The sequence below is a fragment of the Myotis yumanensis genome, unplaced genomic scaffold (genome assembly GCF_028538775.1).
Source record: "Myotis yumanensis isolate MYYU_CA2020_CCGP unplaced genomic scaffold, mMyoYum1.0.hap1 SCAF_5, whole genome shotgun sequence".
Taxonomy (NCBI): Eukaryota; Metazoa; Chordata; class Mammalia; order Chiroptera; family Vespertilionidae; genus Myotis; species Myotis yumanensis.
Window position 1 is genome coordinate 28,739,930 of NW_027223756.1, and position 13,519 is coordinate 28,753,448.

Below are 13,519 nucleotides of genomic sequence, written 5' to 3' on the forward strand. Positions count from 1 at the left end.
CCAAAGGACTCAAACACTGGAAAATTAGAACTCTGAAGTCCAACTCTGGCTAAGGTACTATATAAATTCACGTATTAGTGGCAGTGAAGACAAGAATTAATAATGCCTTCTATCACAGCCTGAGCATTGGCAATGAATTCTTTTATTCTGGGGCCTTTGAGAACCTCAGTTTCCCCAAAATGAAATGTCAAAATAGACACCTATTTATAAAAAAGAAAAAAAATCCTAAGATAATATTTTGGACCATAGATGGTCTCATGTAAGGTTGTATTTCTATTTGAAAGAAGATACAACAGCTACATTTTCCTGAAAAAACAAGTAAATGAAACATATCAGATATGAAAGCTAAGGCTCTACCATATCCATAAACTCACAGATTTTAAACAACATAGATCAATTCATAATTAGCAAAAAGGAAGGATGGAGTATGGGACAGTTTTCCAACTGGAGTAAAAATGTTTAGTGGCAGTAATACTTACCCCTATTATATGTCTGCCACAGTTACTAATTTGTTTTTCAGAATAGTGCAGATTGGAATGAAATTTGGCTTTTAGAATCCAGAAAATAGATTCTGGTTTTCCAAATATCTCCAAGCCAACACTGGGCTTATAACTTTCTATATGTTTCTTATAACTCCTCAGCAACTAATTTCTGATTTTGAGGAATGAATAGCTAAATCTAAGCTGGTCTTTTTAAAATAAAGAAAAATGAATGGATTCCTTCAACCAGCTCCATCTAATGTAAATAACAGAGTATTATTAAACAACATCATTTAATATTTGGTCTGAATACCCAAGACTGGAAACAAAGAATGAAGATTATGGACTGGTACCTAAACACCTTTGTAACTCAAACGTTTTAAATCTGAGAAAAGTGCCGAAACCGGTTTGGCTCAGGGGATAGAGCGTTGGCCTGCAGACTGAAGGGTCCCAGGTTCGATTCCGGTCAAGGGCATGTACCTTGGTTGCGGGCACATCCCCAGTAGGGGTGTGCAGGAGGCAGCTGATCAATGTTTCTCTCTCATGATGTTTCTAACTCTCTATCTCTCTCCTTCCTCTCTGTAAAAAATCAATAAAATATATATATTAAAAAAAAAAAAATCTGAGAAAAGTAAGCAATCGCTGTGAATTAAAAAGTCTGTAAACTTGGAGTCCCTGAAGCATCCTATAAATCTTGTTTTATTTATATTATCTTATACCAATTCTAAGAAAATGGATTGACACAAGGTCACTGATATGAGAGACAGAGAGATTAGATAAAGAGCATAAGGCAGCTCGTCATATGTGAGTGACTGACTTACAGCTACTTTTTTGCCTAATCAGCAATCATTAAAGGGTCTTTACTATTTATGACACATTCTCAGTTCTTTAAGATTATGCAATATTATGTACAAAATAAACTCTTTATTATTATTTTAGAATATTAGAATATGCTGTTAGAGCCCCAACCTGAGCTGCAGTGATAGTTACAATAACTTACCAGCTGGGCTAGTAGAAACTCGCTGGGAAGGTGGTCTGAAGCCAGGTGCCTTGGAGTTGTCAGGGTGCACATTTTCCAAGTGTCCAAGTACAGAGTTATTTAGGAACGCTGACTGAACAGTGAAAGAGGCATCTGCAGCAACTCGTGAGGATAGTGGAGCATCTCCCCATCCCTGGTTAGCTGGCACCTGACTACTATCAAAAAGACTACTGAAGTGATTGAAAAGTGTGGCTGGGCCAAATGTCGGCGGCAACGATTTATTTGCTGGGTTAATGTGCATCTGGGAGCCATTCATAACGTTCATGGCTGAAGGAAGCTGCACTGCCGCTGGCGGGCCTTGAGGTGGTGTTAAAGGAACTGGATTTGTAACAAAAATAGACTGGGGATCCTGGTGTAAAGTAGCATTTGGAACCACTGAGTAAAAAGAACCTCTGGGCTGCATTCGATGAGAAACTCGAGGTGCTGGTACAGCTAATTGAGGTAAATTATTGTTATCCTGATTATCAGCAGCAACCAATCTTGGTGATGCCAAAGTCAATGGAGTAGGTTCTGAATTAGATGCAAATGGCATTGACATAGGACTTAATTCAGACACACTGGATGACTGGGCCTCCTCCTGCGTGTTGTTAGAAGGAGTGGGACTGTTGGATGGGTGAGTTTCTGGAGCTCCTGGCGTGTTACTGGCAGAGCTATTACAGCTATTTGCAGTTGAAGATGGCGTACACAGGTTTGCCGTGGGTTGGTCCTGTGTGGACACTTTTTCTTTTGGGGATGGCATGGCAGAGAAAGACTCCATCTTTTGTGAAGAAAGTTGTGCTTGAGGAGCACTTGTAGATAGAAATGTGGTGGGAACTTGTCCACTAGTGATCGGCGCAGAAGAGACTGAAGGCAGGGAACTACAAGTGCTTGTCACAGAAGAAATCACTGTTGCTGGAGGACTTGTCTTAGGCACACAGGCAAACAACTGCTTTCTGACTGACGAAGGAGTCCGGGTGTTAGTCACGCACAGTTGCTGACTGGCAGCAACTACAGAAGGGACAGTGATAGGACAACTGGCAGTGGCTAGTCCAGCAGACTCAGAGGGTAAAACAGTACCATTCTGGTTAGGTAGACGGCTTGTAGAATTATGCTTGGGAGAGCTATTTGCGTTGCCAGGATTCACAGGTCTCACTGGGAATGGTCCCCAAGTGTTAGGAGAGGGTGAAAAGGTTCCTCCAAACTGGGCCATGGGTAAGCGAGGATGCCGAATCTGTTGCATAGTCTGAGCAGCCAGGAGAGCAAAATGAGGATGGGGATAGGCTAAGGGTAGAGAAACTGGGAAAGAAGAACGTACATTTGTTGGAACGTTCTTGTTAAGTTTATTAGTGGCCTGGAACGTAGATAATGTTGTTGCCTGTGAAGTTACAAGAGTTGGAGCACCTAAGGGAAATGCATTTTTACTGGAAGCTGCTGTGGTGCCTACTCCAGACGAGAAGTTTGCATGGATGGACTTGGTGCTGGTAGGTGTTCTGATATGATTTTTAGGAATCAAGTCTTCCAGTTCCTTAGCAGGATCTTGAATAAGTGCATTGATAAGTTGAACTGCATATCTTGTTGATTCTGTACCACCCCTGGGGAAAAAAACAAAAAAACAAAAACAAGATAAATACATAAAAAAAACCAACCAGGTAATCTTTGCCATGAAAGAAAATTCTTTATTCTACTATAACTAACAAAAGTATGCTTCTAATAAAATTTAATTTCTACACAGAACTAGCAATATACATTTTCTACAGTTACCTTATTGTGATCATTCTCTCGCCATTCTTATCTTTTTGCTTATCCACATCAATATGGGCACCAGTAACATCTTGTATTGCGGTGATGTTGCACCCTCCTCTTCCCATTATCCTGGAAACCACTGAAGCTGGAACAGATAATTTCTTTGACCTAAAAAACGAAGACTACACATGAGCTCAAGCGTTCAAATTTGCCTGAAGTATCACACGTAAGCCAAACTGCAGTGACCATATGTATTGACTCTTTCTAAATTAAAATAATGCATACCATATTGTTAAATTTCATACTGAAAAACAGTGGCTAGCTTATCAATATCAACAAGTTATACTTAGCAATAAAGAAGAAAGCCTCAGATTTGAACTACATAAAAAGCAATTCACAAGTGGAGCCTGGGACTTCCACTTGTGTGTGAGGTGAGTGGTTGCCAGAGAGAAGACTAGAGGCTGATAATGGGATCTGACAAGATGGCCCGATGGCCATGCAGGATTGTCAAAGAAACCCAGTGTTTGCTGGCACAACCAGATGAGAATAACACCCATTATTTTCAGGTGGTCATTGTAGACCCTAGAATTCCTCCTTTGAGGGAGGGACCTTTAAACTTGAACCTTCCTTCCAGAAGAATACCCAAATGGCAGCTCCTAAATAATAAAAAATTATTATTTTAAGGTAGACAAGTTGGGAAGAATATATTTAGATATTTTGAAAGCTAGAGCATGGAGTAGGCTATATGCCATGAATAATACTTAAATCTATCTGATCAAGTGTGCATCCTGTCTCCTGTTTTGACAAGACTTCTTACTTTTTTGTTTGCATTTATGGACACAAAATCTTGGAAATATTACAGAATAAAAGCCCAGAAACTTTAGTCGTTTGGTGATTAAAATGCACACCTGCAAATCTATGTCTGTCCTGATTCCCTGTTGTAAAGTGTGAACAGAGGCTAGAAGTATCATCTGGATTGTGTATGACATTTAAAAGCAGGGACTTCTCGCTGCTTTTATTCATTTCGCCATCATGGCTTAAGTATAATGCAGTGTGAAGGTAGTTATCAGGGTTAGCTGCAGGAGTGTGGGTGTTTTTCTTTTTTTGAGAAGGAAGTTAGTTTTAATTTTATAGGCTCCTTTCCCCCCTTTTTATGATGATCTAATTGCATTAAAAGCAGCTAATCAGTTTTTCAGAATATGCTCTCTAGCCAAGTCTAACTTTATTTAAACGTTATAAATAGATAAGCTTGATGTCTGAATCAAAATGGGACCATTAAACAAACACCATAACCCTAACAACATTGTGATTTGCTGTCAAGTATAGAATCTTCCCTTTAAGAAGAAACTTGTGGCCATTTTGTAAACTAAATCTTATGTTTTTAAAAAATTTTTGTTTTAATAAATATTTTTTGTTATTCTAAATCCAATGTTTGTTGTTTCCTATAAAATATGCATGCAAAATTTATACATTACTTCTAATTTTGCTTTAGCCTACAGCAGGGGTCCTCAAACTACGGCCCACGGGCCACATGCAAATACAAATATTGTATTTGTCCCCGTTTTGTTTTTTTACTTCAAAATAAGATATGTGCAGTGTGCATAGGAATTTGTTCATAGTTTTTTTTACAACTATAGTTCGGCCCTCCAACAGTCTGAGGGACAGTGAACTGGCCCCCTGTTTAAAAAGTTTGAGGACCCCTGGCCTACAGTTTAAAATAATAACTACATTCAAATTATTCATTAATTAATTGGTCTATGTAAGTTAAAAAGATAAGACTAATTTTTCTTACCTTCGTACAACTTCTTTCCACCCTTCTTCTCTTTTTTGCCCCCTTTTAGGGCTCGTCAGATTCAGCTTTATGTTTGGAGAGTTTAATGGCAATGACACTGACTTATAGCTTGTTGATAAGGAATTAGAATTCACTTCACCTTCAGGTCTGAGAAGAGAGAAATAGCAAATCCAATAAAAGATCAATTTTAAGTTAGAAAATCAAGAGATTATTATGGACAACATTATGCTGAAATACTTGAATTAAAATTTGGCACATCAAATTATCAACAATTCAGAAAAATAGAAATAGGACAAAGAGTCCAACATCTATTTTAGTATAAAAATGGATTCGGAAGTCAAAAGTTGTACTATCCTATATAATAAAACCCTAATATGCAAATCAACCGAATGGAGGAATGATCAGAGGAATGACTGGTCGCTATGGTGTGCACTGACCACCAGGGGGAAGATGCTCAACGCAGGAGCTGCCCCCTGGTGGTCAGTATGCTCCCACAGGGGGAGAGCCGCTCAGCCAGAAGCCAGGCTCACGGCTGGCAAGCACAGCGGCAGTGGTGGGAGCCTCTCCTGCCTCCACTGCAGGTGGGTGGTAAGGAGCAAGGGGTCTCGGACTGCGAGAGCCCAGGACTGCGAGAGGGATGTCTGACTGCCGTCAGGGGATTGGGCCTAAGCCAGCAGGCGGACATCCCCCAAGAAGTCCCGGACTGCGAGAGGGTGCAAGCCAGACCGAGCCCTCCACCCCCCCCCCCCCCCGCACAAATTTCATGCACTGGGCCTCTAGTAATCAATAAAAGTGACATAGTGAAAATCAAGATATTGCTAATATTTTCAACTTCAAAATGAAATCATAAAAATTTTTAATAATCTCATTTTATAATTAGCACATTAGGACATTGATAAATTTCACTTTTGAATACTGAAGACAGATAATGAGATGGATTTAAACTGTTAACACAACTTGTGCTTGAAGAATAAACCTCAACTTATTGTGCCAAGCATGGAAAAACAACAACAGGTGGATGTCGAGTTAACATATTAGAAAAATTTACCGTGTTTGAGTTTTAGAAGTGGCAGTGCTTATTTTTTCTTCTTGGGAATGGAGTAGCAGTGAGGCGTATCTCCTATCACCAGAGGAATTCACATCCATACTGAAGTTTAATTCTTGGCTTTTCCCACCACTGCTACTCTCACTGTTGCAATCTGTGCTGTCCAAGTTATCTGAATCACTGTTCCCTCCTGCACCACCACCTCTGGGTTCTCCATTTATTTTGTTTTTGTCTGCCTTTTGCTGTGTTAAGGATATATGTTGTTCTGGTAATATTAAAGGTGCAGTGGGAGGGGTCTCTTTTGTTTTGTTCTTCTTATTTTTCCTATTGGTGCTGGGGGTTGTCACCACATTAGCCCTTTTTTTCCCAAACGCGTTTGTGAATGTTGCAGACGTTGCAGAGATTCCAATTGTGGTGGTGGTGGTTGCACTAGGAGGCTCTATGGGAACTTCTTGCTCCACTGAAATTATCAAAAAGGATAAAGATCACATTGAAAGCCACAGATGTCAAAATAAACTATTACATATATACCTGTAACATTTCATAATAAGTTAGTCCTTTACTCATATTTTCCTTATACCTATATTTACTAGTAAATAAAGAAATCTTGCCCTTGCTCAGTGGTTAGAGTGTTAGCCCAAGGACTTAAGGGTCTTGGGTTTGATTCCAGTCAAGGACACATACATCAGTTGCAGGCTTGATCCCCGGCCTGGGTCAGGGTGTGTGCAGAAGGCAACCAATTGATGTGTCTCTCTCTGTCTCTCCCTCTCCCTTCCACTCTCTCTAAAAATCAATGCAAAAATTTCCTCAGGTGAGGATTAACAAAACAAACAAAAAAGAAATCTTTACTGTTGTTAGAACAAATATACTATATCTTACTTTGATGTCTAAACTGGTATAAAAATTCATACAGTTAACACTTTTAAGATCTGAAATGTTAGTCTCATGAACTAACCAAAAATCACAATATAGTTTGAATCTAGAAAAAATTTCAAATAGGATTTTAGAATTAGAATTCAAATATAGCAAGATTATTTGCTTACTACAAGCACTGTATAATAAACAACTCTTTGAGAATAATAAAACCCTAGTGCTGTAGAGCTTTGCGCCTGAACCTTAGCTAAAAATTTATTGAGGAAACAGACCTCTCCCATTTTCCAACAGGGGTGGGTGGGGGAGTAGAGAGCAGAGAGGAACCTGGCATACCTCTTTCACTGTATTGTTTTTAGGACATACACAATGTTTTACAGGGAGACTTTTTTTTTTTTTTTAAATCTTTATTGTTCAGATTATTACATTTGTTCCTCTTTTTTCCCCCCATAACTCCCCTCCTTCCAGCTCCCACCCCACCCTCCACCCTCACTCCCCACCCGCTGAGTTCATCCATAGGTGCATGATTTTTGTCCAGTCACTTCCCGCATCTCCCACACCCCTTTTCCCCTAAGAATAGTCAGTCCATTCCCTTTCTATGTCCCTGATTCATTATAATCACCAGTTCATTCGTTTTACAGGGAGACTTAAATTACAATTGAACTTCCTCAATTTATATGTTTGTCTCCCCTCCCCCTCCCCTTCTATTTCTCTATATCACTTTACAATGTAAAATGTTTGGAAATATTTACTATGAGTCAATTGTCAATTTTAGATTAACAAAGTAATTGAATATTTAACTAGATTAATTACATCAAAGGCATTCAAAATGAAGTCGCTAAACAGGAGAATTTTATCACTAATTTGATGGGTCATTTCTCACCATCTTCATCATTTTCCTCTTCATCTTCATCCTCTGGTAGTTCTGAATTCTCCTTAGGTTTGTTTTCTTCATCTTCTTCCTGCTTCCTTTTCTGCTCCTCTTTTTTCTTTTTTCTCTTTTCTTTTCTTTTCTCTCTTTTAGCTGCAAGAGCCTGCTTTCTGCTCTCCTCTCTTGACTGAAATAAAGATGTATCATATTATCAACAAAGCAATAATTTAAAATCAAGAATGAAATGATATTTCTGTTTATGATATGAGGAGTTTCCCATGAATATCAGTTTCAAAACACATTTATGAAAGCAACAAAAGAAAAAATAAATAAACCGGACTTCATGAGAAATAAAAGTTTTTGTGCTTCAAAGGAACCATCAAGAAAGTAAAAAGACAACCCTTAAAAAGGAAAAAAAATTTCAAATCATACATCTGGCAAAGGACTATATCAAGTATACAGTAGTCTTCCCCTTATCCATAGTTTCATTTTTTGCAGTTTCAGATTTTTGCATATGGCCTGCAAAGCCTAAAATATTTACTATGTGGCATTTTATAGAAAAAATTTGCCGATCTCCTCTGTTAATAAGAAAGGGGCTGAGGACTGAAAGAAAAGACTGTATTTTCAATTAAAAATCATTTCATCACTCTGTTGCCATAAATCCAATTGGCTATTTAGGGAATTGCTGACCATGTATGTCCCTGGGTAGTTACAAAAAAATAAAGATTAGGATGGGACCTTAGCTGTCATCTAACTTCAAACTTCGCTTTATTTAAAAATGAAGACAGCTTTTTTCCTTCTTATTTTAACTGTAATCAAGTTTATCATGAAAGCACTAAAATTTATTTAATTCCCTAAGTATTAAGACTTTAAGGTTTACAGTTTTTCCCCTATTATAAGCAATACAACAATGAATGGCCTTATATACATTCACATCTTTGAGCATTTGTCTATCTATTTTAGATAAAATTTCTATAAGTGGAATGGCTAGAATAAGGGTATTCACTTTTTTAATTGATTAATTTGTCAAATACCTCTGTTAATAGTTATACTAATTTATACCATACATAAAGAAATCACACTAGAGTGCTAATTTCTCCATACTTTTGCCATCAACAGCTATTACCAGACCTTTAAATTTTGACAGTCTGGTAAAAAAAACTTAAATCACTCTTTTATAGTGCATTTCTTTATTTATAAAGTTAGGCATTCTCCATCTATTGACCATCTATATTTATTTTTCTGTGAATCATTCCTTATTCTGAGCAAGTTCTTTTTTTCTCATTGATTTGTAAGCCATCTTTCCTTCTGTTTTTAGCTTACAAGTTTTATTTTGTAATTTTTAAACTAAGAACTGGTGTCAAAATTCTGGCATTTCCCAAAATGATTGTATCTTTTTTCTTCGTTTAATCAACAAAATATTTTCATGTTAAGCTATCTCTTGCATTCCTAGAATGACTATTTGATCATGGAGTTTGTTCTTTTAATATAAATTCTGGATTTAATAACAACATCCTCATTTCCCTGGTAAACAAACTGAGCCTCAGAAAAGTGATCTTGTTTTTTTAACTTTTTCCACTTTACCACACATTCTAGGCTACTTGACACTTAGTCTTTGAGGATATAATAAACCACTTATAGCCCAGATCTTATAATAAACAAATGATTTCCAATGTTTTACTAAATTTTTTCTTAGACTAATATTAAAACCACTTAGGCAGTAAGTATCATTTGGTAAATTGTGATCTGCTTGAAAACTAGACCTCACTTATATGGTTCAAAATATTTTTTATGAATGATAGGTTCAAATTAAAAATTAATCTACTAATCATTTCCTTTGAAAAATATTTTGTTCAAAATATTGGTCTATAGGTGGCAAATTTACCTTAGATTTTCAATAATTTTTATAAGGAAAATTATTTTTCCCACTCACCTTTTCCAGATCAAGTTCCTTTAAAAGAATACTTGCATTCTTGTTTGCTTCCGCAGCCTGTTGGTCTTTAGCCTTCACAATTGTCTCAACACATTGATGACATTTTTTCAACAGTTCCTATAGTGAAAAATGGAATTATTTCAATGAAGGAACACATAACATACTAGGCCAAATAAAATGAGCTGATTAGCATACCAAAATCCAGGGCTTAATTCAAATAAATAAATTAAATTATCCTTTGAGTCTAGTCATGAATCAATCTTTAATCAAAATAAGGAACTACTCCCTAAAAACTTTATATGTTCTCAGAAAACTTTCTAAATTGGGCTAATGGTCTAGTAATAAATTTTGGCTGCAGTCACTGTAATTATGGTTCAGAAGAGTAAGGGAATCATTTATCAGAAGTATTATACCCAGCCCTAACTGGTTTGGCTCAGCGGATAGAGCGTCGGCCTGCGGACTGAGGAGTCCTGGGTTCGATTCCGGTCAAAAGCATGTACCTGGGTTGTGGGCACATCCCCAGTGGGGGGCGTACAGGAGGCAGCTGAATCGATGTTTCTCTCTCATCGATGTTTCTAACTCTTTATCCCTCTCCCTTCCTCTCTGTAAAAAATCAATAAAATATATTTTTAAAAAAAAGAAGTATTATACCCATTCTCTATTTACAAAGGGAGAAACTAAAGTATAGAAAGACGAGGTGGTTAGTCTCACAGAGGACAAAAGAACAGGTCCGTAACTGCACATTTTGGCACATAATTCCACAAAAAACAAAAATGTGCTCCAACAGCATATTAAACCTACCTTATCTGTAATTGTTGCTATGTATCTCATGCATTCTATATCAGAAGGGAACTGATTGACTTCTTTCACCAAATATTGAACAACTTTTACATGACCCTGTAAAAAGTACAACAGAAAACACACCAAAAAATCTCTTAAAATTTTCCCCATATGCTTAAAAACTTAAGAGTAAAAGGTATATTAATACTTTAAGATAGTTTATTAAATTACAAATTGAAATTATAAAAATAAAATCAGTGTTGAGTTTATAAACAGAAAAGATAAATACAACATGCTCGGGAATATATGGTGGACCAAAAGACATTTCTCCTGAGTTTAACATGCCTATTTTCCATGGAAAGTAGAAAAGTTTTTGTAAATTAGTCCTAAAAACAAAGAGGATGTTCTAGATTCCAAAGCATTATTTTGGCTCTCACCTTACTAAAACAAGGTAGATTGCCTACATTTATCTGAGTCCTATAACTTGACTCTAGAAAGAACACTTCCTAATTGTTATTATCAGAGGTTGAATAATTTGTAATCAATTCTATTATAAAATAACCAAACTTGCATAGTTTCCCCTCCTATTAAGGTTCTAAGACATCCTCAAAAATTGGTCTGGTAGTGACACAAAACAGAAATTGGTTGCCTTCAAAGCAGGGAATTAATTGAACACAGGCATGATAAAACTTTCTAGAATGATGGAAATATTTTATATCTTTATGGGGTTTGAGTTACATGGGCATATGCATTTATCAAAACGCATTAAACTATGAACCTCAGACTTGTGCATTACACTGGATATAAATTATACCTCAATTAAAAGGAAAGAAAATTCTGTAAAAAGAATTAAGTCTAGAAAATATCTTAAGATATTTTTCTAAGACACATAACCTATACTACTCTCATTCAATAGCTATTTAGTTACCAGCTATTATGAGTTAGGCACTGTGCTAAACAACTGGGTATGAACAGTGGTGAAAAAGTCATGAATCTTATTGTTCATGGATCTTCCAGGCTAGTTGAGGAGATAGGCATTAAAAAAGTAAACATGTAGCCCTGACTGGTTTGACTCAGTGGATAGAGCGTCGTCCTGCGGACTCAAGGGTCCTGGGTTCGATTCCAGTCAAGGGCATGTACCTTGGTTGCCGGCACCCAGAAGGGAGTGTGCGGGAGGCAGCTGATCGATGTTTCTCTCTCATCGATGTTTCTAACTCTCTGTCTCTCTCCCTTCCTCTCTGTAAAAAATCAATAAAATATATTTTAAAAAAAGTAAACATGTATTTGAACATATAAACTACACATTTGGATGAGGAAAATAATAGTGTACTATAAAAGAGAAGAAGAGGGACCTTTTCAGATTGGGTGTTACAGAAGAACTCTAACATTTAAAATGGGAGCTAAAGGGTAAGTAGAAGTGAGTCAGGTGATGCAAGGGAAAGACATTTTGGGAAAAGAAAATCAGTGAGAAAAAGACCTGAGGCAGTTAAAAATTTATTGCTGAAGTGTAGTGAGCCAAGGGGAAGGGTAGTATAAATGACTGGTCTGGGGAGGCTGGCATGAGCCATATCCTACAGGGCTTTGTAAGCCATGTTAAGTCGTTTATAGTTTATCATAAATGCCATGGGAGGGCTTTAAAAAATATAACAGATAAGTGAGCCTTTATATATATATATATATATATATATATATATATATATATATATATATATATTTGGTATAATAAGTTTTTATTAAAGAGTCCACTCATTTTTTTTCCTCCTGAGGTAGAGAAGACATCCATCTGCATATAATAACTGCCCTTAAATCTAATGCTTTATGTACAATGACATAACAAAATTAGTCTAGACAAGAGTTAATCTAATAAAGTTGCTTGTAGTGAGCTACCATATAACTATTAGATTCGGCCACAAAAAGTGAAAAGATAGCAGTTATTTGTATATAGGTTTATAGTCATTTATCCAAGGTCAATTTATCTTTCTTATATGGTTTTAACTTAGAATTGATTTAAAATTATTAATTTTTATCCCCCCTCACCCATATCAAATTACCTTCCGAAATGCTGACATAAGAGGTGTGATTTTCCGGTTATCTGCTGCATCCACATCAGCACCTGCTTGCACCAGCAACTGCACCACATCGAAATGTCCACCATTGGATGCCAACCAAAGTGGTGTGTTTCCCTTCTTGTTATGAACATCAATATGGGCTCCTCTATAAAAGCAAAAGATGTTAATGTAGTTTGTTTCCTATGAGAAGAGGCAAACTTTTTCTATTTTTCTCCATTTGTCTTTTATCTGTTACAAAATATCATGTAAACAATCTGTTCTTTAAAATGTCAGTAAAGTAGAACAATTTTATTAGCTTTAATGGCTCTGGAAAGTGAAAGGAGAAAGTTCTATATATAAATAAAAAATTTACCCACCTACTAATGAGGAGCTCACAAAATTTATAGTGACCTTTGTCCGCTGCTATTGTTAAAGCAGTATCTCTTGAGGAAGGCACAGGGGGGGCATTGACGTCTGCTCCTTTATCAAGGAGAACTCTCCCAACCTCGGCATACCCTCCAGAAGCAGCTTCCATCAAGGGGGTAAGACCAGTCTGTTTAAACCAAAAATTATTCAAGTAAATTAATATAACTTTTCATAAGGCTAAAACAATTGACTTGTGTTTTCTATTTGTTATTTTCTCTCATAAAACAGCTAAGCAATATTCACAATCTTAAATTTCACTAAACAGCAAGTAAAAATTGCTAGAATGAATTAACTTATACGACCACATGCTAAATTAAAACAAAACAATTTTATAACTTCTATACTGTTATAAATTTATGCATGAGACCTTAACTTCTCTGCACAACAAATAAAGATATTAAAAATGAATAAAAAGTAAGTAAAGCACAATGTTCAATGGGAAAACTTTTTTAGATAATACTTTATCTGAGAACGCAGTTTGCTAAATACCTCAGAGTAAATTCTTTCAATCCTA

At 36.5% G+C, this 13,519-nt stretch overlaps 1 protein-coding gene across 4 annotated transcripts in view; it reads right to left on the reverse strand.

The window, feature by feature from the left end:
* ANKHD1 (ankyrin repeat and KH domain containing 1) overlaps positions 1 to 13,519 on the reverse strand; it is a 127,511-nt gene that overhangs the window by 13,179 nt on the left and 100,813 nt on the right. For all 4 annotated transcript variants that reach the window (XM_070414815.1, XM_070414817.1, XM_070414818.1 and 1 more), the window contains 9 exons: positions 12,957 to 13,132; positions 12,583 to 12,745; positions 10,553 to 10,648; positions 9,752 to 9,868; positions 7,831 to 8,005; positions 6,081 to 6,537; positions 5,033 to 5,179; positions 3,259 to 3,408; positions 1,480 to 3,089 (listed from right to left, as the gene is read on the reverse strand). In XM_070414815.1, coding sequence (XP_070270916.1) covers positions 1,480 to 3,089; positions 3,259 to 3,408; positions 5,033 to 5,179; positions 6,081 to 6,537; positions 7,831 to 8,005; positions 9,752 to 9,868; positions 10,553 to 10,648; positions 12,583 to 12,745; positions 12,957 to 13,132 — 3,091 coding nt within the window. The remainder of the gene's footprint in view (positions 1 to 1,479; positions 3,090 to 3,258; positions 3,409 to 5,032; positions 5,180 to 6,080; positions 6,538 to 7,830; positions 8,006 to 9,751; positions 9,869 to 10,552; positions 10,649 to 12,582; positions 12,746 to 12,956; positions 13,133 to 13,519) is intronic.